This window comes from Eulemur rufifrons, chromosome 3, assembly GCF_041146395.1.
Source record: "Eulemur rufifrons isolate Redbay chromosome 3, OSU_ERuf_1, whole genome shotgun sequence".
Lineage (NCBI taxonomy): Eukaryota > Metazoa > Chordata > Mammalia > Primates > Lemuridae > Eulemur > Eulemur rufifrons.
This window is the reverse complement of record NC_090985.1, coordinates 71233612-71261347: the sequence shown is the minus strand read 5'-3', so window position 1 is coordinate 71261347 and position 27736 is coordinate 71233612. Positions and strand designations below refer to the sequence as shown.

Sequence of the window (27736 nt, the reverse complement as noted above, 5' to 3'; positions counted from 1 at the left end):
CAAAGTCAGTGGTGAGAACATTGTTTTCTTTCTCCCAGAGTTCATTCTTGTATTTTGCACTTAGTAAGAGTCAAACACTCCAAAGACAGTGCCTGGATTTCAACCTTGGCTCAAATCCCTGCTGTGTGAGCTTGGGCAAGTGATTTAACTGTTCTAAATCTGTTTCCTCATCTGTAAAGGGGAATCACAGTAGAATTCACCTTTTGTATTTCCGAGAGGACTAAAGGGGATCATCCAAGCAAAGCTTTGAACGTGCCATTAGCCAACCAAGACAACTTTTTTTCTGATAACCAGAGCATCAGGGCCCCCTTTCTCCAACAACATCCTTATGCTACCAAGTTTTGTTTATTTCTTTTTCTATGATTAAAAGTTTGTCTCCTCTCCTGTGGAATTTTTTTCTCATCCAGACTGATAGTAAGTTTAAAAGTAAGCAAAGTTGAAAAGACGAATTTGTCAATGCTAAGCTGATGTTTCAGGACAGTAGAGGTTATCACTTGTGACCTCGCCTTGCCTCTTCTGTTTCCCAGCTGCTAACTCTGACCCTGACTGTGGAACACACTGGTGTGCATAAGTAGCTACATAAGTAGACAAAGTAATCTCTGGTCAAAAGACTCATAATGAACTGTCCAACCACCCAGAGAGCTATCTTTCTCTCTAATAAACCATTAGGTTTTAAACCATTAAGTGGAACCTAAGAGATTTTATATTGAGCAAAATGAATCCAATAAAAATGAAAATTAAAACCAAAACCAGATTATTCTATGTGTTTCACAACTGTTGAGTAGTAAAAAATAAAATCTACTCATACATGTTCATATTCTGAATATATTCTTAAATATGGGTACACTCAGTATCTTTTCTTTCACACAGAAAGAAGTTAGAAAGCCCACTTTTACCTTATAAGGTGAAGGTACAACAGGTTCCTGGAATCTCCGTTTAATATTCCTATCGCTGATAATATATACCAGAAAGAAGACAAAAAATAAAAATAGTTTATCAAGTCAATGAGGTTTGTTAAGACAACTGCAAGGGATCCCATACTGACAAGCAGTAGCACAGACACAAACGGAGAGGAGTAACTGTTGAGTGTATGAAATAGCAAAGGCAGGTGGCCCTGTTGGCCCGCAATATATGTCACTCTTGCTGATTCAAATACATTAATCAGAAGGTTGCTAAATAATGAGGCAGAAATAGCAAAAGGAATAACCCATGCTAATGAGGGGAAAACTCGATCAGTCCATGTGATGGCCACAGCGTCTACAGAAAGACAAAAATACACAAAAGAAATTGTGTTAGAAGAGAGATACTAATGGTAAACCCTTTAATATTATGTCAAAATGAAAGCAGAAAATTTAAAAAGTAATTAAGCACTTATTAATAATTTTGTTTTATTTTGTTCTTTATTTCCTTATTTACACTTACACAGCACTTTATGCATGTGTCCATTTTAGCCCTATTACCCTGTATCACAAGTTTTAAGAGCGAGGATCATTCATTTCTTTTCTATACAATTCACTCAGTGACAGACGTACAATGAGTTTTTAATTAATACTTGTGAAATGAATTGATTTGTTGAATGGATGTTCGCATGCATATTTTCTGAAACTAGCTTACAGAGTATTGATAGTTGCATTAGGGTCAAAGAAGCGCAGTGCAACAGCATTGACACAGGAATGAGCTCTCCTCATATCACAGTGCAATTTGAAATACTTAACAGAAAAATGAACTATGTAGACAGAGAAAATAAATTACGCACAGATAAGAGTATTTATGACATTTGGGGCTTGTCTGTAGACCAGCAACTCTTAACTGGAAATAATTTTGCTCCTTGGGGTCATTTGGCAATATCTGGAGACTTTTTTGATTGTCACAGCTGGGGAAGCAGGAGGTTGCTACTGGCATGAGTGGGTAGAGGCCAAGGATGTCGCTAAACATCCTATAATGCACAGGACAGCCCTCTACAACAAAGAATTATATGGTATAAAATGTAAATAGTACCAAGAGTGAGAAACTCTGCTATAGACCAGCCTTTAGAGAATATTCTGCTTTTTTTGCTTAAAGGTGAAGAGACCTTATGAACACTAATTTAATAAAAGTCAGTAGGTATAAAAGACACCAAAGAAGAAAAATGTCCATCGTTCAGGAGACTCCACGTGAGTCCAGTTCCCACTGTGTAGATGTGTGCTAGGACCGATCATTCCGTCTCAGAGGTGCCGGTTCTCAGTTTTTCAATGGAATGGGCACAGCAGGACCTAGCGTCCCTGGGGGTAGGTGTCCTTGGGGGCTGTGCTCTTATGCCAACGTTGGTTTCCAGGAGAGCCCCTGGGACATCATACTGGCTTAGAACAAATACTAAGACTTTTTAAATGCAACCAAATTAAAAGGTTATTAATAGTTCTTGTTTGTAAAGATCTATATTTTTTTTTTAGCCCGTTTTAAATAGGCTCAAGTGCTGTTTCACTTTTCTCCTTAGTGCCATTCTACAATATTGGGTGTTGTTTGAAACTATCTCCTGTCTCACTTATTGTTTATTTCAAATAAGGTATTATTGGTTGTTCCTCCGGAACACCCATACCTCTACACATTTCCTATTCCAGACACATTTTAAAAATATTTCTTTCCAGTAATGCAAGGGGATTTTCCCTTCAACTCCCCAGTGTGCATTCTGCAAATGTGCTGGTTATGACTTGAAGAGGGTCCCAGGCAGCTCTGCCAGTGCCGGTTGGCAAAAGTTAGACATCTTTCTACACAATCTTCAGCTCTATCCCATGAGTGATTTTTTAACTCCTTTCCACATGTTTCTTTTCTTTTACAAATTATTTCATATATGCTCTGGGAAAATAAATAGCATAAAATATATAATATAAAAAGCAAATGTCTCTTTTCCCACCAATCCCTCTTTCATGAGCCCCTAATGTAACTACCATTAAGATATGTTTGGATCTTCCAGAAATTTTCTATGAATATATAAGCATTGGCGAGGGTTGAATATGTGTCTGCATGTAGGTGTCGTGTGGGTGCACACACTTAGGCTTGTTCTTTTCCCTTTCCAACGTATCTTGATCATATTAGTACAGATGCATCCATCTAATCATTTTAGTGAATTCTCAGTTTTCTATTATATAAGTGTAAGGCCAGCCATGGTGGCTCACATCTGTAATCTCGGCATATTGGGACCATTATATAACTATAAGTTAGTTTATCTATTCATTCCATATTTATGGGTTGGTAGGTTGTTCATAGTTATTTTTCTGATACAAATGTGCTTTAATGGAAATATTTGTGCCTTCAATTCTTGATAGTTGTGACATTCTCCTCACAGTAAATTCTTAGAAGTGCAACTTGTGAGTCCAAAGGTATATACATTTTTATTATAAATAAGGGTGATATTACAGTATCAACCTCCAAATATGATTGCATCCATTTACCAGGAAGTGATTCTAAAATTCCTACTTTCTTTTTAGAATTCTTAACCACACCTGTGTACATGGGACCAGCTATTTGCAGGCTGCTCTGGACAAGGAACGCTTCTCAGCTTCTGTTTCCGTAGAATTTATTTAGTGTTTCTGATTATCTTGCCCTGTGCGGCATGGAACCCTCGAGAACACCAACTGTGGGCACCCCTGTCAGCAGCCTGCGGCAGGGCTTCAGGAACGCTGGACTCCTTGGGCTTAAAAGCTGGGACCAGGGCTCCTCACTGCAACATTTCCACACACTTAGCTCTAGAGGGACACCTTTTCATCCTCAGTCATAGACTTTATTCACAATAAAGGCTGTTTTTTCTTTCTAAGAGAAAAATAATTGAAGAAACAAGTCAGAGCTCTGGCACTGACACACACCAACATTATGTGATTAATATCACTGTTTCTTTTTCTATGTAAATCATAAATATTAGACTCTAATATTTATCACAGCTTTGTGTAATACTTTTCAATGTTCCTCAAATAAAATGTAGCACCCAATTCACACTGCATCATAAATGCTCTATATCCTTTGGAAACTTTCCTGTTTGATTAAAAAATTGCACCCCTTAATCCTTAAAGTTTCTTAAGAACTTATTTCTTTTGCTTATAACTTTTTTCTATTATATAAATTGTGAACTTCATTAAAGAAAATTTGCAAAATTCAGTGTAAAAACATAAAGCAAAAATCACCCACAATATCATACTAGTTGATCACCATTGTTAACTATTTACTTTCTGTCTTACGTCATAGTATACATCCTGCCTTCTCCCTAACAAGTATCCACCAACAATATCAAGCTTTTAAAAGTTCAGAATGGTCTATTATATGGATTTCTATAAATTATTATTATTATTTTTTTTTGAGACAGAGTCTCACTCTGTTTCCCAGGCTAGAGTGCCGTGGCTTTGGCCTAGCTCACAGCAACCTCAAATTCCTGGGCTCAAGCGATCCTCCTGCCTCAGCCTTCCGAGTAGCTGGGACTACAGGCATGTGCCACCATGCCTGGCTAATTTTTGCTATATATATTTTTAGTTGTCCATATAATTTCTTTCTATTTTTTTAGTAGAGACTGGGTCTCGCTTTTGCTCAGCCTGGTCTTGAACTCTTGACCTTGAGCGATTCTCCTGCCTTGGCCTCCCAGAGTGCTAGGATTATAGGTGTGAGCCACCGCACCCAGCCTATAAATTATTTATTTCAACCTTATTGAAAATTTGGTGATCTTTAATTTTTTGCTATCATCCATAATGCTATGATGCTTATCCCAAATATAAATTGTTTTAAGTAGGATGTGCTGGGGTGGGGGGGTTATTATTATTTTAACATTTTTTTAGAGACAGGCTCTATCTCTGTTGCCCAAGCTGACGTGCAGTGGTGCAATCACAGCTCACTGCAGCCCCAGACTCCTGGGTCTAAGTGATCCTCCCGCCTCAGCTGCCCAAAGTGCTAGGATTACAGGCATGAGCCGCCATGCCTGGCCTACATTTTTGATTATTTCTTAATTTAAATTGTATTGCATTGCACTAATACAATAAAAATGCAGATATTTGAATTCAAAAACATTAATTCAGAATTTAAAGAAAGAACCTAAGGACTATATGCCTGAAAGAGTGAGCACTGTAAACCAAATCACAAGCAAGTAAGGTTAAAACACTTCGCGAGTCTTCTACACCTGCCACAACTTTTGTACCACCCACAAAATCGTTGCCACCATCATGATGCACCAGAGGAGATATTCATAACTTTTTTAACAACCCGCATGGCCGGGGCACTGGCAGTCACAGCAGATGCCAGCTTCAGTGAAGCGCAACAGCTGAGCTAGCTGAGCAGCAGCCCTGACCACACCCGTCACTAACTGTGTAAATATATTCTTTACATAAGCAAGGTAGTTAATAAATCACTGCTTGTTCTGCCCAGTTTTGCATTTTGTTTGTTCCTACAGACACTCAGAATCTTGACTATGTCTAGTTGACAGGTCCCTGAGATAGATACCCAGGCCCCTGTTAATCAACGCTGCACGTGGCGGCATCCTGCGTGGCGGTGACATAAGAATTGAGGCAAAGTTTATCAGAATCTTCCTATTAAAACCTCCCTTAGAGGGGGAGGAGGGGGTGGGTAAATTCACACCTAACGGGTACAATGCACACTATCCGGGGGATGGGCACACTTACAACTTTAACTCAAACGGCAGGTACAAAAGCAATTTATGTAACCAAAACGTTTGACCTGTAATATTCTGAAATTAAAAAAAGAAAAATACTAACCAAACAAAAAAATAATGAGAAAAAAAAAAAACCTCCCTTAGATTCACCTCCAGTGCCTCCAAGATGCACCCAAACAGCAAGGACTGCTCAAAAGAGATTAGCCCTAAAGGTACAGGGTAATAGGTTTATCTCAGATGGTGGTTTAATGCTGGTTTCAGAAAATTACTCATCTTCCACTTTCCCTGTTTCTCATTTCTTTTCAAATTTCCTTTTATTCCTTGAGTCTGTACTGATTCTAAAATATATATTTCTTTAAGATTTCCTTATTCTTTTATTCTTGATTCTATAATTTGGTCTCTAAGATAGATAGTTTTTAGTCAAATTTGCAATATGTTCAGGACCCTTTGCCACCATATATTTTAGAGTTATTTATGACAAACAACTACATTATTTTACATATTAATTTTAATATGAATTATATGCGTGAATTGAACATTAGCATCTACTTTTCAAACTGCTGATCTCCTACATTTCAAAATTACCATTCTTGATGTCACCTAGAAGAATATTTGGGAATCAAATGTTTTGAAAGTTTTAGTAGATATAAGCACAATTACCCAGTGTCTGTCACTCTGGTGAGACAAGATCGTGAAAGCAATGCTAACATTTTGAATCTGGTCTGCACCACTCACCAGCACTATATATACACCTTTCCATCTTGTCAGAAAATGCATAACCATGTTTAAATATGATTCTCCCTTCCAAGCCAAATCATACTCTCTGTCCCTCTGTTACTTTAGAAAATTACAGGTGGATTCTATATATAGAATAATGAACAGTAAACAACAGTCCCAACTGGTAAAGTGATACTTAGGATATGCTGAAACGACCAGCACTTTATTTACTGCCTTAGCCATGTGCGTACAGACCTGAAAGAGATAATTTCCTTGGGCGTCAGAACAGTCAGGAGGGAAATGTTAACCAGTAAATAAAGTATAGTCACCAGAGGTACTGCGGTAAATATGATTCTGGGAATGGTTTTTCTGGGTGTCTTCAGCTCCCCTATAACACAAAAGAATAAAATTGTAATTAGTAAAAAATATTTTTTTAATTTATCTTTAAAATTTCTCCACGTGTCAGGTTGAGTTGGGTTCTTCCTACCCACATTACCGTCACCACCACCACCACCACCACCCCATGTAGACACACACACACACACACACACACGTGCACACAACACCATGTTAGTGGACGGCCACATACCTACCCACCCCTAAATTGGTGCTAAATGAAGCAAAAGGGAAAAATTTCTTCACTTTCTCCATAGATGGCAAAATTTCTGAAGAAACACATAACAATGAAAAATGCAATCTGAGCCCACAGGGCTTGTACCATTTGATTCTGTCTTCAGGGACTAGGCCCTGGGTTTGGGTGGTGGGAAAACCATGGTGAGCAAAATCTACATGAAGTTTAACCTCAAGAACAGGAGCTACACGTTAGTTAAGCAATCGCATAGATCAGAGTTAACATAATGACTATGGGAAATGTTCATGTGAAAAGAAACAGAGTGCAATGGGCATAAATTATGTGACAATTTGATAGTCCCCTTTGCTACCTGTGTTTTGTACATAGGCAGACTGGCCTTTTTCAGTTCTTCCAGTATGTCATTCCCCCTTCTTGCCATAGGGCCTGTGCTCTGATGTGAAATGTTCTTTCCTTTCCTCATTGCCTAGCTGACCTCTACTCTTCCTTCAGATCTAACTCCTTCCCTGGCTAGCAAAATTGCCCTGTTACACATTCCCATAGCATCTACTGAAAGGAGTAAGAGTCAGTCATAAATTCTGTCTCCTTGTAGGCTCTTCCCATTCCTTTATGCCAATATTAAGTGCAAAAAAGAGAAAAGAAAAAAGATCCTGATTTAGTATCATATACAATGGATTTTCTAGGATTGTCTTATTTTCAAATATTGTTCCATCTGTCACACCACTTGCCTTAGCTTTGCCATCTTGAGAATCACTCCCTGATACAAAGAAATGAGCATCTGTAGCCCTGTGTGTACAAGGGGACCCTGTGCCCTGCCCACTGGCAATAGAACTAGCACAGACACCTGACTCACTGGAAGCCAAGCATGGCCAGCACACAAGGAAATTTCTCTCAAGAATTTGAACCAAATGTCAATGAGACTAAGAGAATCAAGAGAAAAGCAATGTAATGGTGCTAATAAAAACAAAAAAAAAAAAAAAAAAGAAAGAAAGAAAGCAGGGTGAGAATTCTTGTTTTTTTAATTCCTAGAGCTTTCCTATTTCCTGTTGCTCCTGAAGATTAGTTACTCAGATCTTCCTTGAAACACAGCATTATTCTTCCACTAAGTACCACTTTTATCGGTTAAGCTAATGTGTGTTGGTTTCTGTTACTTAAAAACAAATCCTCCTGACTAATAAATATCTATCCTTTGACATATATCAAATTTCTTTTTTTTTTTTTTTTGAGACAGAGTCTTGCTCTGTTGCCCAAGCTACAGTGCCGTGGCATCAGCCTAGCTCACTGCAACCTCCAACTCCTGAGCTCAAGCAATCCTCCCGCCTCAGCCTCCCAGAGTGCTAGGATTATAGGCGTGAGCCACTGCACCCGGCCTATCAAATTTCTTCTATCTGCATCTGCCCAGGGGTTGAATGTAATGCCCACGGGATACCACTAATATGAGCCGATTAAGTACTTGAAGGGTAAAGGATTAGAAAGCTCTAATCTTAACCCTGTCTTCACCACTTACTAGTTGACGGACTTCTGGACAGTGCATTGGCTGTGAAGGTTTTAATTTGCTTACCTGAAATAGAAACTATTGAAACGATAAAATTCCAATCTCAGGCCCTAGCATATAATAAGTGCTTAAGAAATCATTGTTAATGAGTATAGTTATTAGTGAAAGCTTTAGAACAAACAAAAGGCCAATTTTTTAGATTAACTATACTTTCCTCTGGGTCTGTTACTCATTCTCATTATGTATTTGATTAATAGAGAGGAGGTAGAGACTAGAACTTAATTTATCATGAAGGGTTATAATAGCCAGACAGGTAGTCAATATCCTTGGGTCTTGAACATAAAAGATGGGTATTCCTACACCATGCAACGTCAGCTGCCTACAAATCACCATTGGACAGGTAAAAGTGTTACTCAGAACTTGGTCTTACTTAAAATGTATTTAGTAAATTAACAACTCCTGCACACACGGAAATTTCTCCAGCTTTGGTTTACTGCCAGCTGCTTGTGAAGAATTTCATCATAGCTTGTATGTTAGTAAATCTTGTAAATCTATTTGCAGCTGAGAATAATTATCTCACAATGGAACATCTCTGGCAATGGAACAAGTTGAAATTGGCTCAAATAAAAGCCAGAGAGATCTCTTCTCTCCTTAAAGGAGAGAGACAATGGGAAAGAGAAAGTTTTGCTCAGCCAGTCCCTCAAATTGCAGCAGCCCATTTAATCACAAACCACATAAAAGACTGATTTCCTCACAGCTTTCTTTCCTTAATACCTTATTCTTTGACTCAGTGCACATCGACTTCCTCTCATGCTCCAAGTTCACCAAGGACCTCTTACTGTATCAGTGAAAGTTTCTGATCAGTCCTCACCCTCCTCGACTTCCGAAGCATTTAACCAAGTGACGACCTTCTCTTCTTGGAACCTCTGGGGATTTTCCTTCATGAATTTCTGAGCCTCCTCTGGCTTCTTCACTGGATCTTTTTTCTCCACCCACTGCCTAAAAGTTGGCATTGTCCAGTCCTGGTCTCCAATCCTATACCATTTTGTTCTTCTTCTGTGTAATTGCCTTAGTAATTGTATCATTCTCAAGACCCTCAGAAGGAATCATTTTGCAGTCACCCAAGACTGATGCCGTGTCTTACGTCCACCCTGCATACTGATGCCACAGCTTCGCTCCTATTTTTCTACTGCTGGAATTTTTTGGATTCCATTCAAATTGCCACCTTTTCCACTCGGTGAGAGTGAAAATTGACCTTTCCTTCTACTGAATGTTTATAGTAGTTATATTATTCCCTATGGCTACTTATTAAACACCATATGTCATTAACTGCTTATAAAGAGTAGAATTACAGTGATTTTAAGCCATGATGTACATTCTTCAGATAAAAAAAAAATTAAAAAAACTCCAGAGAGGTGAAGATACTTGCCACAGTTGGTAAGTGGCAGAGATCAAGTTATCTACAAAATCTAGGACTTGTCTCTCCTCCTAGGCTGTAGGCCTCATTAGGGTAAAGACTACATCTTACTCATCTTCAGGCACTGGCACAGAGTTTTAAAAACAGTCAGTGTTTACAAAGATATCTGCTGCTCAAATGATTTAGTGAATGATAGACACATCAGTGGAGGATCCTAAAACTAAAGAAAAATTTTGTTCCAGAGTCAATAGTTGGCTTCATATTTACACTTGATCTTAGCCAAAAGGCCAAGAAGCAATAGCTTCATATTTAAATGTCAAGAAAAAGAACTAGTAAAAAGATTGAAGTTACCAAAAAAATGAAATAAAAGAATGTGAACAGTCCTGAAATAGGTGGAAGGGAAAGGATAAAGAGTTCAAGGGAAGAGACTGATTTTGGAAATGAAAAGAGAAACACTTTTGTCCTGACATTGAAGAGAATGGTTTTAAATCCAGCCTCAGAGCAATCTAGAATATTCATGATTCTCTTCTCTTTAAAAGTACTTAAGAAGGCTGGGCATGGTGGCTCACGCCTGTAATCCTAGCACTCTGGGAGGCCGAGGTGGGTGGATAGCTCAAGGTCAGGAGTTCGAGACCAGGTTGAGCAAGAGCGAGACCCCATCTCTACTAAAAATATAGAAAGAAATTATCTGGCCAACTAAAAATATATATAGAAAAAATTAGCTGGGCATGGTGGCGCATGCCTATAGTCCCAGCTACTCGGGAGGCTGAGGCAGTAGGATCGCTTAAGCCCAGGAGTTTGAGGTTGCTGTGAGCAAGGCTGGCGCCACGGCACTCTAGCCCGGGGAACAGAGAGAGACTTCATCTCAAAAAAAAAAAAAAAAAAATACTTAAGAGCCCAGTCCAAGTGCAAGGCAAAAATCAGCGTTTGCTGCTCTGCCCTGAGGTTCTGAGTGAGCCAATGCAGTGCTGTTCCTCCTGGGCAGCCACTTCAGCCACCTGCTGCCCAGTGCTGCCACTCTGGCCGGGGTCAGGGGTCAGAGAGCTGCTGTTGCAGGTGCGCAGGGAGTGCTGGTCTGGAGGGTGGGGAAGGGAAGGGAGCCTCTTTCAGACTTCTGCAGTCATGGTTACAGGTGGTGGGCCCAAGCATTTACCTTTGCAGTTTGGATGATTTGTCATTTAAAGCATCCAAGATTGCTGTAGGGGGACTGCTCTTATAATGTATACATGAAAATTATGGCTTTATCATTCATTGAAATGCTCGATGTGCAAAAGGTCAATTGGCTCCAAAATCAGTGATTGCTTTGGCAGCATATATACTAAAATTGGACTAATACAGAGATTAGCATGGCCACTGTGCAAGGGTAACATGCAAATTCATGAAGCAGTCCATAAAAGTAAAAAGAAAAACAAACAAAAAAACCCAAAAATCAAAAATCAATTTGTATTATTACATGAACCTTTAATGTTACATTCGTCAATGAAAGAAAAATAAGTAATAATAAAATATAAAATATGATTCCAAGAATAAATAAGTGTGTCACACAGCCCACAATGCAAACACAGTCTGGCCTTAGATCATTCCCACATTTACAGCTTCATGGGTAGGAAATAATTTCACAACCTCAGCAATCATCCATTAACAGAAAGGAACCTAGATTAACACAGAGGTCCCCTATCTGCTGTCCCAGAAAAGAAAGCTAGAAAAGAGAAGATGTCCAATCAAATAAGTATTTTGGAATAAGCAGGAAAAAAATTAAGAGTGGATGACAAGTGCAAGGCTGGTATGACCTGATTTAGAAAGTCATAAGGAAGAAAAAAACATTGAATCATTTATTTAAGATAAAACTCAAAATATAATACATGCTATGCATTTCATATTGCATATACAATGTCATGGCTTGAGATTTTTTTTTCCCCAATGGATTGTTAATTACCTGCTATTAAGGTGAAGCATCCCCCACCTGAATATGCAAAATATCCTTGGAAGACAGCTTCTATAAGCTGGGAGGCATCTGGAAATTCACCATCAAAAGCATTCTGAAACCGATCTACATTCTCCTCTCTCCCCTTCACCAGCAACACCACTCCACTGAGGGAAATGAGGCCAAGGGTGGACCTTTTCAGCACTGTGCTAGCTATCTGAAGCCAAGTCACCTGTTTCACACCACGAGAAGTCAGAATTCCCACAATCCACAACATGGCTAGAGCCAGACATTTCTTTGACAGCTTTGGGGCAGAGCAGCTGGGATAAAAAGGCTGGATGCCGTACTCAGCAAGGAGCAGGGCTTGGCCAGCGATTATCCCTGGCCCCCGAAACACCGACGTCCAGAGATACAGGAAAGCGATCAAAGAGCCGAAGCATCTCTTGATAAAATAGTAATTAGATCCGCTGCATGGGAAGTTTATACCCATCTCTGCATAGCAGAGCGTTGTCGTTATGGACAGCACGGCACAGCCAGCCCAAACACACAGGGCGAGTCCCACATTCATGCTACAGTACTTCAACACCCCTTTGGGGGCCACAAAAATTCCTGCACCAATTATATTAATGATTACAAAACTTGTGCCCCAGTAATATCCAAACACTCTCCTGAGCTGTATTTTCTTCTCTTTATCCATTGTAATTGAAGAGTTTTAAAATTCTATATAAATTACAATTTCTGAATTTTCCTGCCTATATTGCTCAAAAGGATGTTCATGGACTCTCTGAAATAAAGCAGCTCTGTCCTTTCTGTTCCACCTTCATTAAATGTAGCCTGGCTTCAATAATTAACAAAATATATGTGACATATTCAATAGACTATTTGGAAGGGTTTAGTTTGACTTGTCTTTTAATTATTACCGAAATAATGCATTTAGATAGAAAAAAGGAAATCCAAGAGGCAGGGATTATAGTGCAAAGTTGCAACTTCCTGCTGTACTCCACTGTCTCCCAAATGCATCCCTGTTCCTTTCTCTGGAAACAAACATTTTAAACTATGTATGGCTTTAGATCTTTTTGGTGGTTGCCTGCATAACTCTAAATGATATAAAAAGACTTTTATTTCTAAGTATCTCAATTTTATAAAGCAAATACTGACCTCCTGCCATGAACACAGAGCAATTAGCTCACTTACTATCCTCTTATTACCTCGTCTCCTTCTTCATATTTTTTGTCACTAAGCTTTCAGGAAACAAAGTATTTACCTTTTATCAGGCTTCTGGACACCAAGCAGCAAGGCGAGAGAGTGAAATGCCCTGCAACATAAGCCCGTCACTTGACCACCACCCATCAGTCTGGCGGCTGTAGTCACAGAAAGTTGTGGGCAGGAGCAGAGAAGGCCTGACCCCGTGGACAGAGGGAAGGAGGATCCTAACCATCTGAACAAGCTTTGGGCCTTAGTAGCTCTCACATTTGTTGCCTTTGTAATGCAAAGCTCTGTCCTGAGCATCTACAAAGGCTCATAAGCCTGGAGCACACATAGACCTCAGAAGTAAAGTATTTCTAAATTGTCCCCTAAGAGTAAGTGAAATGAAATTGGTTTTGCTTTGGTTGTAGGAATAGTAGCTGTTTTCTGGCTGATTGCATCCAAGAAAGTCCACTAGTAATACTGCACAGATCTCAGGAAACGTGACCAGGCCCAGTCCCCACATGGAGCCATGCCTCCCCTGTTGTCCCTGGGGCAAGGACCTGGGAGTGGAGAAAGCTCATCAGAAGACAGAAAGAAAGTAGAACTAGGGGGAAAAGCAGGCCCTTGTCCTGCCAATCAATCCCCCACCCACCTGTCTACTTTTAGGGGTGACGCTGAGGGCGTTCACTCCCCATGCGCTGGATCTCACTGCAGGAAAATAAGCTTAGGGTGAGAAGCACGGCCACCAAAGAGGAGTGTGGTGCTTTGGTCGTTGTTACCTTGGCTAGGCTGAAACACATTTCCCAAATTTCTCAATTGGACTGGACCATAAGAAAGACTCTTGTGTGAAATCTGGAGCACAGAAGTGAAACAGCTGTTATTTAGGTCGTTCACACTGACAAGGAATCCCTCCATGACCAAACCATAGTCAGGCTCCTTTGAGCTCCCTTCTTGCCTAGGCCTCATCTTTGGCCAGCTGAGCTCAGTTTAGCAGTAATTCTCCACTCCCCCATATCTACTCAAGTTCATCCTGGTAATTTTCCAGCCACCGACCCCCTCATTCTGCTCATTGACTAAAAATATCCAGCTGTCTTTGCTGTATTCAGAGTTAAGCTCAGTTCTATATGGAAGTTTCTCTTCCTACTGCAGTACCTCAACTGAAACATGTCTTGCCATTTTTAAGAAGTGTTCAGTGTAGTTTTTCTTTTACAACATACATTGTTTTATATATGATGGCCCACATAGTTGCCGTCATTGTCACGTATCTACTGGCTTGCCTCATTAGCATGGAGCAGTGACCGAGCCTGCAGCTGCTCCACCTTCCCCAAGATCTTCCCTCAGCTCCAAACCCTGGGTCAGGGGTGTGTGTTGAGCTTGCTGATGATGGGCCCCCACTTCTGTAAGATACCCACACCATCAGGTCAGAGGTAATAAGAGCTGACATGGATTTCATTCATCTTCATGGTCTTGAACTCTTGTCTGTGGGTTCCAGCTTGTTCTTGCTCTCTCTCACTTTTACATATATCACCCTGTCTAGATTGCCTGAACTTCAAGTTTCCAGCCTCAGAATTAGGACAACAGCCTTATAGAGACTGCTTACCTACCTCCCAATGGCAGAAGGTCAAATCTCTGTAACAAATCAAATCCTTTTAATTTTTATAAATATGTACATAGATGATAGACATAGACATTCAGGTAAGGGTAGAGATATAGATAGATAGATAGATACAGATATACAGGTTCTGCTTCTCTGACCAAGCCCTGACTGATACAAGGAGCCAAAGGCAATGCCATCTTATCCATCCCTGGAGTACTACCTTATTCAGGTAGGTCCATGACTGAAAATGTAGAATGTGAGACAAGAGACTTGGGCTGGGGTATCGTGCACATTTCTCTTCACTTTCAGAACTATCAGAGATTCTCCAGACTCAGGGGATACACTCCTTGGAACAGCACCCTCCAGTCTAAAGGAGGATAGTCTTGAAGCATCTGTGTGTGGCTGCTACACCAAAGAGGAAGATGTGTAAGTCATTCAATATTAGGCTCAGCTGCATAGCTCCTCCAGTGCCCAGAGGAGTATCTTTTACACAGCATGCAGGTATGCTGAGGTTTGCACAGGAACTCTGGAAAGCTAAATGAAAAACTGTCATGCCATGACTGCTTATAAATGACATTTGAAATGGGAGGCTGAGAACAACAGAAAGAATACATTTTAAAGGATATTAAATTTTGAAGGACATTAAATTTTGTCACCTGAAGGTTTTACAGTGTTATTCAGTTTATCTTCACTTTTCTTTTTTTATAATTACTCTACTAAGAGAAGAACTGTCATGATGGGCAGCCTGAAAGTGTCAATCTTATGTTGTAGAGTATATATTATTAACTCAATTGTAAAGATATGCAAAAAGAGGTTTATAGATGTCAAGATAACTATTGTCCATTTATCTACCTTGGAAGCAGAAGAGCCAGGATATACATCTAGTTTTGTGTTAGCCAAAGCCATGCTTTTAATATATAGGCATAAGTCAAAGGTATTGCAAGTTCATTCCAGACCACCGCAATAAAGCAAATATCACAATAAAGTGAGTCACATGAATTTGTTGGTTTCCCAGTGGATATAAAAGTTATATTTATACTATACTATAGTCTACTAAGTGTGCAATAGCATGTCTAAATATAAATGTATATACCTTAATTTAAAGACACTTTATTGCTAAAAAATGTCAACGATCATCTGAGTCTTCAGGGAGTCCTAATCTTTTTGCTGGTGGAAGGTGTTGACGGCAGCTAACTGATCAGGCTGGTGGTTGCTGAAGGTTGGGGTGACTGTGGCAATTTCTTAAAATAGGACAATGAAGTTTGCTGTATTGATTGACTCTTTCTTTCACAACAGATTTCTCTGTAGCATGCAATGCTGCTTGACAGCATTTTACTTCTTTCAAAATTGGACTCAGTCCTCTCAAAACATGCCACTGCTTTATCAAATAAGTTTATGTAATATTCTAAACTTTTGTTGTCATTTCAGCAATGTTCACAGTAACTTCACCAGGAGTAGATTCCATCTTAGGAAACCCTTTTTTTCCCCACAATATTTACTCAAGGAAAAAAAAAAAAAAAAAGAAACCATTTTATTTGCTGATACATAAGGAACTCCTTATCAATTCAGGTTTTATCATGAGCTTGCAGTAATTCAATCACATTTTCAGGCTTTACTTTTAATTCTAGTTCTCTTGCTGTTTCTACCATGTCTGCAGTTGCTTCCTCCACTGATGACTTGAATCCCTCAAAGTCATCCATGAGAATTGGAATCTTCTTCCAAACTCCAGTTAATGTTGATATTTTTACATCCTCCTGTAAATTGAGAGTGTTCTTAAGGCATCTAGAGGGTGAATCTTTACCAGAAAGCTTTCAATTTACTTTGCACAGATCCATCAGAGAAATTACTATCTATGGCAACTATAGACTTATGAAATGTATTTCTTAAATACGAGGACTTGAAAATCAAAATTATTCCTTGATCCATAGGCCTGGGAATGAATGTTGTGTTAATAGGCATGAAAACATTAATCTCCTTGTATATCTCCATCAGAGTTCTTGCATGACCCCTTACATTGTCATTGAGCAGCAATATTTTGAAAGGAATCTTTTTTTTCTGAGCAGTAGGTCTTAACAGTGAGCTTAAAATATTCAAGAAGCCATGCTGTAAACAATATGCTGCCATCCAGGCTTTGTTTTCCATTGAGAGAGCACAGGCAGAGTAGACGTAGGGTCCTGGGGTTTTTGGAGAAATGAGCATTGGCTTTAACTTAAGTCACCAGCTGCATTAGTTCCTAGCAAAATAGTCAGCCTGTCCTTTGAAGCATTGAAGCCAATGCTATTATAGCTCTAGATGGATCTTCTTCCAACATAAGGCTGCTTTGTCTCCACTGAAAATCTGTTGTTTAGTGCAGCCGCCTTCATCGGTGATCTCAGCTAGATCTTCTGAACAACGTCCTGCACTTTCTCCATCAACACTTGCTGCTTCCCCTGCACCTTTATGCTACAGAGAGGGCGTCTCTCCTTAAACCTCATGAACCATCCTCTGCTAGTTCCCAACTTTCCTTCTGCAGCTTCCTCACCTCTCTCAGCCTTCACAGAACTTGAAGAAAGTTAGGAACTCGCTCTGGAGTAGGCTTTGGCTTAAGGGAATGTTATGGCTATTTCATCTTCTATCCAAACCACTAAAACTTTCTCCACATCACCAATAAAGCTCTTTTGCTGTCTTCTCATTCACGTATTTACTGCAGTAGCACTTTTAATTTCCTTCAAGAACTTTTCCTTTAAATTCATAACTTTGCTAACTGTTAGGCCGGGGCGTTGGCCTATCTCAGCTTTCAAAATGCCTTCCTCACTAAGCTTAATCACTTCTGGCTTTTGATTTAAAGAGGCCATTGTAGGGTTATTAATTGGCCTAACTTCAATATTGTTGTGTCTCAGGCTACAAGGAGGCCCAAAGAGAGGGAGAGGGATGGACAAATAGCTGGTCAGTGGAGCAGTCAGAATATATACATTTATCGATTAAGTTCAATATCTTATATGGGCACGGATTGTGGTGCCCCCAGACAATTATAATACAATAGTAACATCCAGGATCACTGATCAGAGATCAGTATAACGTATATAATAATAATGAAAAACCTTAAAATATTGCAAGAATTACCAAAATGCGACACAGAGGTTCAAAGTGAGCACATACTGTTGGAAAAAATAGTATTAATAGATTTGTTGATGCAGGGTTGCCACAAACCTTGAATTTGTAAAATATATAATATTTGCAAAGTACAATAAAGTGCAGTGTGCCTGTATAAACTCTACTTTTTATAGCCCTGATTTAGAAACAGGTATGGTAGCCACAATGGCAGATTGAGGATCCTCATATATCTATTCCACCATAAATGCAGAGACATACTAGAAAAAAATGTCAGAATGAACTTTTCTAGTGCTTTAAAAACTAACAAAAGGCTTGAAATAATCTGAGGAGAATTTATACTAAAAAAAAACTTCTGAACTTCTACTAAAATAGTGGCATTTGTGAGTTTTTTTTTTTTTTCTATCCTATTTCTAGCCTCATTTCTTCAGCTCTGAAGTAGCCTTCAAAACCAGCAGCCCTGGAGTCACGATGGCTATGAAAAATAGCAGTCTCTCAGCCACTAGACAGGAGCAAACCAGGTACTTCTCAAAACATCCCATTTCTAGAGCAATGTTCTTATGTGACATATCTCTCAGCTCTTTGAAAAAGTCACATTTGCAGGGCATTGTTGTTATTTAGTATGACTTTGAGGTGGCTTTGTGGGGAAATCCCTATTTTCTGGGCATTTGTCTAAAACAATCAACTGCAATTATTTAACACAACAATTCCCTAAAGCAACAATAGCAGTTTAGGAAAACAAAATCCCAGCCTGGACTATCTGACAAAAGACATGTGCATAGGGACTTTGAAAGACTTTGGTATATTCCTGAAGATCTAGGTCACGTGCATGTTCTGAGCTGTGCAAATGGTCAGGAAAGATCTCAGAGGCCCCAATGTCTCACCTCTGACTGACCTTGAGGCCCTGTACAAACAGAAAGTGAAGCTGAAGACAGACTAGTAAACTGCATGAGCACCAGAATCTCTCAACTCATGTACACAGAACTCCTTGGCAAGCAATGGAAGACTTATTCATGCAAAGCAATTAAGGAAATCTCTAATCAGTCATTAGCTGAATACTAGCCCCTCTTAGTAGAGATTCAGAGGCTGCACACCATGGGCAATATAGACTGTATTACTTTCCTAGGATTGCCATAACAAAATGTCAGAAACTGGTAGCTTAAAGCAACAGAAATATTTTGTCTTACTGTTCTGGAGACTAGAAGTCCAAAATGAAAACATTGGCAGGGGCATGTTCTCTCTGACAGCTCTCAGTGAGAATCCTCCCTGACCTCTTCTAGCTTCTGGTGATTTCCAGCAATCCTTGGCATTGCTTGGTTTATAGATGTGTCACTATCGTCACATGCTCTTTTCTCCCTGTGAGTCTTCATATCATTTTCCTTCTGTACCTATCTCTGTGTCCAGATTTCCTTTTTGTAAGGACAACAGTCACATTGGATTAGGGCCACCCAAATGATCACGTTTTGACTGATTATCTTTGTAAATACCTTATTTTCAAATGAGGACACATTCTGAATTACTGGGAGTTAGGACTTAAACATATCTTTTTGAGGGGACATAATTCAACCCACAATATAGACTTCACAGTATTAGTCCAGGAAAGTGATTAAACACACACACACACACACACACACACCAGCAGCAGCAATAAAACAACAATAACAACAAACTCAGGAGAATAAGGACCCCATTTTCATATTATATTACCTAAAAGGTCCAGTTTTCAACAAAAACATATGTGACTCATAAAGAAATAGAAAAATATGGCACATACACAGGAGAAAAGCACTGTGAAATCAGTGTAAAATAAGTGTTAAATCACCTATTACAAATATATTCATAGAACTAAAGGAAAGTTAATATAAAATTTTAAATTATGACAATGACATCTCACCAAATAGAGAATATTAATAAAGATTATAAACTATAAAAAAGTACCAAATAGAATGTCTTAAGTAGAAAAGTAAAATAATTGAAATGAAAAATACACCAGAGGATCTCAACAATAGATTAGACCTGGCAGAAAAAAAGGATCAGTGACCTTGAAAATGGATCAAGCGAAATTATCAACTCCAAGACATAAAAAGAATAAGGAAAAATGAAAAGAGCCTCATGAAAAGAGCTTCATGTATGACATCAACTAACATACTAACATATGCACAATAGGAGTGTCTGTAGGAAGGAAGAGGAGAGATAGAAAAAGTATTTGAGAACATAATGGCTGAAATCTTCCCAATATTGTTAGAAAAAACAAATGAACCTCAAGTAGAATAAATTCAAAGCAGTCCACACCCAAGCACATTATAGTCAGACTGTAGAAAGATATGGACAAAGGGAGAGTCTTGTAAACAGTAAGAGAAAACCAACTCATCATGTAGTAGAAATTTTCGATAATATTAATGCTGATTTATCAGAAACTAGAGGCCAGAAAGCAGTGTGATGACATACTAACAGTGTAGGGGAGAGAAGGCAACCATCGGCCAAGAATTCTATATCTAGCCAAACAATTTTTCAAATTGTGAGAAAAATAAAAGATATTTCAAGATGAACAAAAGCTGACGGAATTCACAACCAGGAGATCTGATCTAGAGGGCCTCCTTCAGGGCCGGGCGCGGTGGCTCACGCCTGTAATCCTAGCACTCTGGGAGGCCGAGGTGGGCGGATCGTTTGAACTCAGGAGTTCGAGACCAGCCTGAGCAAGAGCGAGACCCCATCTCTACTAAACATAGAAAGAAATTATATGAACAGCTAAAAATATATATAGAAAAAATTAGCCGGGCATGGTGGTGCATGCCTGTAGTCCCAGCTACTCGGTAGGCTAAGACAAAAAAAAAAAAAAAAAATAGAGGGCCTCCTTCAGGCTAAAATGAAAGACACTAGTATCAGTAAAGGTAACTACACAGATAAATATAAAATAAAATATAAATGTAATTTTTGTAATTCCTTTCTTCTATCTGATTTAGAAGACAACTGCATAAAGCAATAAATATAAATCTGTGTTGATGATTTTCCAATATACAAAGATATAATTGGTATAATAATAATATCACAGAGGAGGAAGGAAGGAATGCAGTGTTACTGGAGCAATGTTTCTGCATACTATTGAAATTAAGTTAGTATTCATCAAAATTAGATTGCTTTAAGTTAAGATGGCAATTGTAATCTCCAGGGCAACCACTAAGAAAATAACTTTTTAAAAAAGAGTAAAAGAAACAACATAGGAATTTAAATGGTACACTAGAAAATATCTATTTAACACAAGAGAACTTGGTAATGAAGAAACAGAGGGAAAAAAAAGACACAAGATATATATAAAACAAATAGCAAAATGGCAGACATATATCCTACCTTATCAGTAATTCCATAAAATGTAAATCATTAAATGCTCCAATCCAAAAGGTAGAGGCAAGTTGAATGGATAAAAAAACATGATCTAATTATATGCTACAAGAGAGAACTTAGATTCAAAGATGCAAATTGGTTAAAAAAAAAGAAGAAGAAGAAAGATATATAATGCAAACAGTACCCAAAATAGAGCAGGAGAGGCTATACTAATAAAAGACAAAATAGACTTTAAGAAAAACTTGCTACTGAACAGGGGATACATTTTATAATGATAAAAACATCAACTCAGCAGGAACAGATCATAATTATAAACTATAAAAACAGAATAGAGAGCCCAGAAATAGATAGAATAGAAGCTTTACAAAAGAAGACAAACTAATGGCCAATAAACATGAAACGTCTCTAATCATCAGGGAAATGCAAATCAAAGCCACAATAAGATATCATCTAACTCCTGTGAGAATGGCTTTTATGAAAAAGTCCCAAAACAACAGATCTCTCTGCGTGGATGCAGAGAGAAAGGAATACTTATACACTGTTGGTAGGACTGCAAACTAGTACAACCTCTATGGAAAGTTATATGTGGATACCTTGAAGAACCAAAAGTAGACCTACCATTTGATCCAGAAATCCCACTACTGGGCGTTTATCCAAAGGAAAAAAGTCATTTTATAGAAAAGACACTTGCACTGGAATGTTTATTGCAGCACAACTCACAATTGCAAAGATGTGGAATCAACCCAAGTGCCCATCAATACATGAGTGGATTAATAAAACGTGGTGTATGTATACCATGGAGTACTACTCAGCCATAAAAAAAAAATGGGAAACTAATATCCTTTGTAACAACCTGAATGGAACTGGAGACCATTCTCCTAAATGAAGTATCACAAGAATGGAAAAACAAACACCACATGGGCTCACTATTAAACTGGAACTAATTGATCAACATTTATATGCACACATGGAAGTAAAATTCATCGGAAATCAGGCAGGTGGTGGGGGAGGAGTTGGGTAAATTCACACCTTACAGGTACAGTGCACACTATCTGGGTGGTGAGCACACTTATAACTTTGAGTTAAACTGAACAAGAGCAATACATGTAACCACAACATTTGTATCCCCATAATATTCTGAAATTAAATTAATTAATTAATTGAAAAAAGAATCCATTTTAGGACCAAAAAACAAATGAAGACCTGGATGAGATCAGGCCCCTCCCACAACACCACAGTGGCAGTTACGTAACCAACTAAAATTTAAAACTCCAACCCAGGACAAAGGAGGGCAAGGAAAGACTAAAAGGGAGAAATATCTTGAATATGCTTAAATTTCAAAATTAAATGACTGAAAAGTAACTGAATTTACTTTTATTTAAAAATGAATAAACTAAGTTTTCTGCCTCAGACAAAATAAGAAGCTAGGGACAAAAAACAAAGTGAACTATACAGAAAATAAAGGAATGGACACTCAAGAAGCATCTAGAGCAAGAACTCTACCCTCCACTGAAGTTCTCATAACTCCAAGACAATGTGGCAAGAATAGCTAACCTGAAATTCATCTGAGGATATGCTGGCAGTCACTTAATACTCAAGTATCCTTTGCCAATTTAAAAATGCCCGGACTATCATTAGCAATTAACTACAGAGAATGAGTAAGGCACTAAACAAACCATTGCATGTGCAAGACCTAATAAGGAAAGCTGGGGACACATTATTTACTTATTTTAATAATTTACTGGTTGGGCACAAAGGTTTACGTCTACAAACAGTGATTTTAAGGTTGGGGATATTTCAACTATCTTGCCCCTGAACTTTGGAATCTGGTTAAATAATGTTTATTTTGACTTTCAGACTAACACAGGCAGAAACATTGTTTCAATACATTCTTTTACACTTCCTTGATTTTAGTAAAAATGAGGCATGATGTTCTGTTTTGTTCTGTCATTTATATGTCATCACAGTGGCCCTTTTGTGTAATGAAATGATATAAGCTTGCTTTTAATATGTTTCAGCCAACATTAAGCATTTTATTCTCGCTCTGTTCAGTTTGAAACATTTATAACATACTGACTAGTGTTGTTTAGGCCTGTCTTATTTGTCAAACATGTTACAACATTTAGCTGATAGGTATAACATTAAAATATGCAGTATTTTTATACATGTGAATAGAAAAATATTGGTAAATAATCGAATGTTAACTGTCATTTGTAATCTTATACTTTGACGTGGATCAAAAATTCACAATTGTAATATAATGGCATGTACTTCAGACAAGGATTATATTTCTACAGAAAAAAATGAGGGGAAATTATTTGAAATTGAAAATATGGAATACTTTTCCATTACTAGTTCTGTTGCATAACAGGTTGTATAACATATAGGCAAAGAAGAAAACCCACAAAATCATACGGAAAAGTGTCTGTCACACTTTTAGTGATAACTTAGTACTTAGTTATAACATAAATACTAAGAAAAATGTCCAGATCCTTTATGAAAAATATAACACATTTCACTGATAAAAGAACCAGCTATGAGAAAGACAAAAAAATAGACAATGGGAAGACTAAAGAAAAATTTTCAGAATAGAAAGAGTTGAGAGAAACAGAGATAAAGAAGAAAGGAATGAAGGTAATCTAATTTATCCTTTTGCTATTAATTAAATTGTAAATCTTAGGAGTTCTTCCAAAGCAGAAGGTTTGATATTGGCATATAATAATGTTTTAGTGGAAATGGCCAATTCATAAAAACCTCCACTTGTAAAATGATACAGTTTGCTCAGTTCATATGAGGTGGTATTTACAACCAGACTTATAAACAGAAAAATGGAAAGGGGAAAAAGCAAACTAATAAATGCACTTTTCAATTTTGAAATTGGTCTTGAAATTTTTTGTTGAGTTGAAAAATGGGACAATAGTTTGGCTTCAGTATCATCAGTCCTCTAAGTATTGGGTACAAGTATACTTTGGTGTAGCCATATTTGATGTAACCATACTTCATTGTATTAGTTAGGACTTCATGCAAACCAAGTTATAGGAAATGTGAGTTAATTTTTTTTTTTAATTAGGGTCTTCTTTTTTTCTTGCATGAGTGGAAGCCGGAGGTAGACTTCAGATCAGTGGCTCATCTTTATCAAAGTCCCCTATGGTCACAGATGGCTGCTGGAGGTTTAGGCACAGCACTAGCAACCAGGGCAAGAGAAAGAGGAGGGTGGTCATGATGTCTCACGTGTTTCTTTTACCAGAAAATCAAGAAAATTCACAGAAATTCTCCAGCTTGAGGGGTAGGAAGAACTGTTGGGTCAGCCAACCAACAGTGTCAGCAAGTTTTCAAGAGCTGTGTTCAGTTGTTTATCCTGAGAACCTTATTATGGAATAAATCAAGTTTGAGAGTGCCATAACAGACTGTAAGGAATTTATTTCAAAAGAACTAAATATTCAAGGAACTAGGGTAATCTTTAGGTTATTACCTTTTATTATACCCAGTAGTAATATGCCAATAGTGCTGGGTGTTGCACACCTTTTCTATGAGAACTTGCGTAGACTCAGCATCTGTGTCTGCCAGGAGTAGGTGCGTGGCCCAAAGGCATACACTGTTCATTGACTTATGAATGCTCTCTCTGACTTGATCAAAAAGATGAGTTGGGCTGGCAGATTCCTTTCTATAGGAATTAAAATTTAAAAACAGAAGCAGAAATGGTTATGGTCGTGAATGTGAAAGGGTTCCATCCACACAGTTGAAACAAACTGTGGTAAGTAATATTCACATGCAAGAAAATTACGAAGAAGCAGAACTTTATAAATTATGAGTGCCTACAATGCATCATTTAAAATTTTTCCTGCAGAGTTCAAGAATCAATAAGTTGAAAAACAACAAGCATAGGGAGTTGCTTACTTTAAGGTAGTAGGAAAGGGTACTGCAAAATTTCCTGAAATAGCTATTTATTTTATAACTATGGAAAATAAAATGCTGTTTATTCCAATCTTTGAATAAATGTTGACTCACAATCATGAATCAGAAAAATAAACAATGTTAAATTGCAACTAACTCATCTAAAAAATTAAACAAATCTTTGCTGATTAGCAATGATGTTTGAAGCTCATGACTTAGTATTTCATACAAACCTAACAGGTTCTGCTAGATAGAAATTTAGAAATCCTTTTATGGAGAAGAACACAGAAATATATTATTTTTCTGGATCAAAGTAGCAGATTTTTTAAAGTGGAGAATAGTGCCAAAATTTGGCTTCCTAAGTGCTTTGAACGTTTATCCTCTAATTTTTAGTTTATTTTTTGTGTTTTGTAGTATTTCCACATGATCGGGATTCTAGAAAATATCTCAGCATGGAAATAATTTTTCTCCTTCCACTGGTTTTACATATGGGTGTTCATCAGAACTGTTCTCAGGGGGCAAGTTCATAAGATCAATTTAGAAACGTTGGAATCTATCTTCTAGGCTAATGAAAAGAAGTGGGCAGAGCCATTGGATCATATTAAAGTCTCTTCCCCCAAATTATCAGACCAGTCAGGTAAAACAAGTTAATCAACAATATCAAAGATTCTCAAATTGTCTAGAAAAGATCCCCAAGCCTCTCTCTATTTATAGCTGTTTCTGTTGCTGGCTGAATATTCTAGAGAAGGCAGGACCCAGCCACCAAGACCCCATTCCCTATCTTAAAGGTATTTGGTAGAAAGAGCGATTTCATCAAATCGAGGAAACTCATGGGCCTCACAGGTCTCTATGAAGGCGCTGTGTTTGAGATTATTTAGATTTTTAATTTACAGTTTATATTTGAGAATGTCAGGAGTTTGCTCTTGCCTCCAGAGACAGGCAAAGGCAGAGTGGCCTCCAGGGCTCAGCGTCTGTGGCCAGGAAAGGTCACACACAAACCGAGAAACTATTTTTGATAACTTGGACATGGAAAGACCAGCTTAGCTCTCTGTGAGCTATTTAAAACCTGCTCTGGATTCTCAGGCAGCACCAGCTCTTCTGATTACATGTTTACAAACCAGCCCTTAAAGATCTATGTGGTTCTCCACACCACAGCCGGGACACCCAACACTGTTCACCTTTAAAGTGAAGTCCAGCTATAACAGAATAATCTCCATAAATATCTATGCATGGAGGTGAGTAGTATTAACCCCGTTAAAGAGGCCATCCAATAAGCTCTTGTCTAATATCAATAGCAGAATCCACATTAAATCTGTCCCCAAATCTTATACTTTTCCAACAGAGTCACAGCTTTCAGGGCAGATCTGAAATACTGGAAAGAAAGTGTTTGAAGAAATGTAAGACATGTCTTGAGGAACATGAGAAGGTAGTGGTTAAGTTCATGGACTTATTTCCCAATACCAAAGACAATTCAAAGTTACAGACACCCTCTAAATAAAGAAAATTAACATTGCTGTTTTACGACACCATTGGATCTATTTCTGTCCTCTTGCTGTAGAATCAAGAGGTCCCTATCAGCTGTGAAACAGTGAGTATGAAGATTTGTAACTACAAATAATGTATGCAAAAGTCCATAAATAATTTATTTTTCTATAACTGAAATTAATTTTACTCTCAAGCTCCAATATTCACCAGTGGTAGAAAATTCATCAATTCAAGGTGGCCAGGTCACTTTCAATTTAAAACTCAGTCTCTTATAACTATTCCACCTCTCCCTTCTCCTTTACCCCTCTTCCTGGAGTCATGCTCCTAGGATTGTATAAGTTCCTGGGAGATTTGTATTGTGCCTGAGGGAGAGGAAGGGTGTGTGGCAGAGTGCTGACCTCTCTCAGGTTTGATGGCAACTAGAGTGAGCTTGGGCCACCTGACTCTGAGCATTGGCCTCTGGCTCCACTGCCTCCCAATCTGTCCTCAGCCTAATGTGACACAGAGTCTGTAGGCTTGGGGTGGGTGGGCCACACTGCGGACTCTGCTATAAGGTTCCAAAACCCTAGCCCAGGGGCTCTCCAGGCAGATCATTCTTAGCCAAAAAGTTTTTAAAGGAAGGAGTGGACCAGCTTGTGCTCTGTTTGCCCAAACATACCACACCACCATTTGTTATTCAAGCTATCCTTTGTTAGTGCTACACTGTGTTAGTTATCTATTGCTGCATAGCATAGTACACTTAGTGGTTTAAAATTAAAAAATATATATATGTATTATCTCAGTTTTGGTTGGTCAGGAATTAAGGAGCAACTTAGCTGGGTGGTTCTAGCTCAGGTCTCCCATGAGGCTACAATCAAGATGTCAATCGGGGATATAGTTATCTAAAACCTTGGCTGGGGCTGGAGGATCCACATCTAACCTGGCTCCTGTGGTTGCTGGCAGGAAGCTGCAGTCCTCACTGGCTGTTGGCCAGAGGTCTCAGTTCTTCACCGTGTGGGCCTTTTTGCAGAGCTTCTGGAGGGTCCCCAGGACATGATAACTAGCTTCTCCCAGAGCAAGTAGTCTGAGAGAGAGAACAAGGCAGACTCCACATTATCTTTTATGATCTCGCCTTAGAAGTCATACACCATCACTTTGGCCATATTCGATTGGTTACGCCGATGCAACCTGAGAGGGAAGTGAACAGAGGTCAATACCAGGAGGTGGACATCACTGGGCGCATCTGGAGGCCATCCTCACTTGAACGTTCCTGCCAGGTTTTCTCCTCCCAAAATTCCATGTGGGATGCCAGGCACAGGTCATTCTTTCTGATCTCAAAACCCAGTGGAAATGGTACAGGGTTTGGAGTTTACTGTCTGGCTTCTAAATCTGTGTC

The 27736-nt window shown here is 38.6% G+C and overlaps 1 protein-coding gene and 1 pseudogene across 1 annotated transcript; one reads left to right on the top strand and one right to left on the bottom strand.

Annotated features, from left to right (window-relative positions):
- Window positions 1-153: 153 nt before the first annotated feature.
- On the bottom strand, window positions 154-12462 carry LOC138381388 (solute carrier family 7 member 13-like). The gene is given in 5 exon segments (XM_069465606.1): window positions 154-171; window positions 897-937; window positions 940-1268; window positions 6608-6728; window positions 11805-12462. Coding segments are annotated over 5 exon segments (1167 nt in total).
- Window positions 11140-11239, top strand: LOC138382093 (U6 spliceosomal RNA; annotated as a pseudogene).
- Window positions 12463-27736: the final 15274 nt, after the last annotated feature.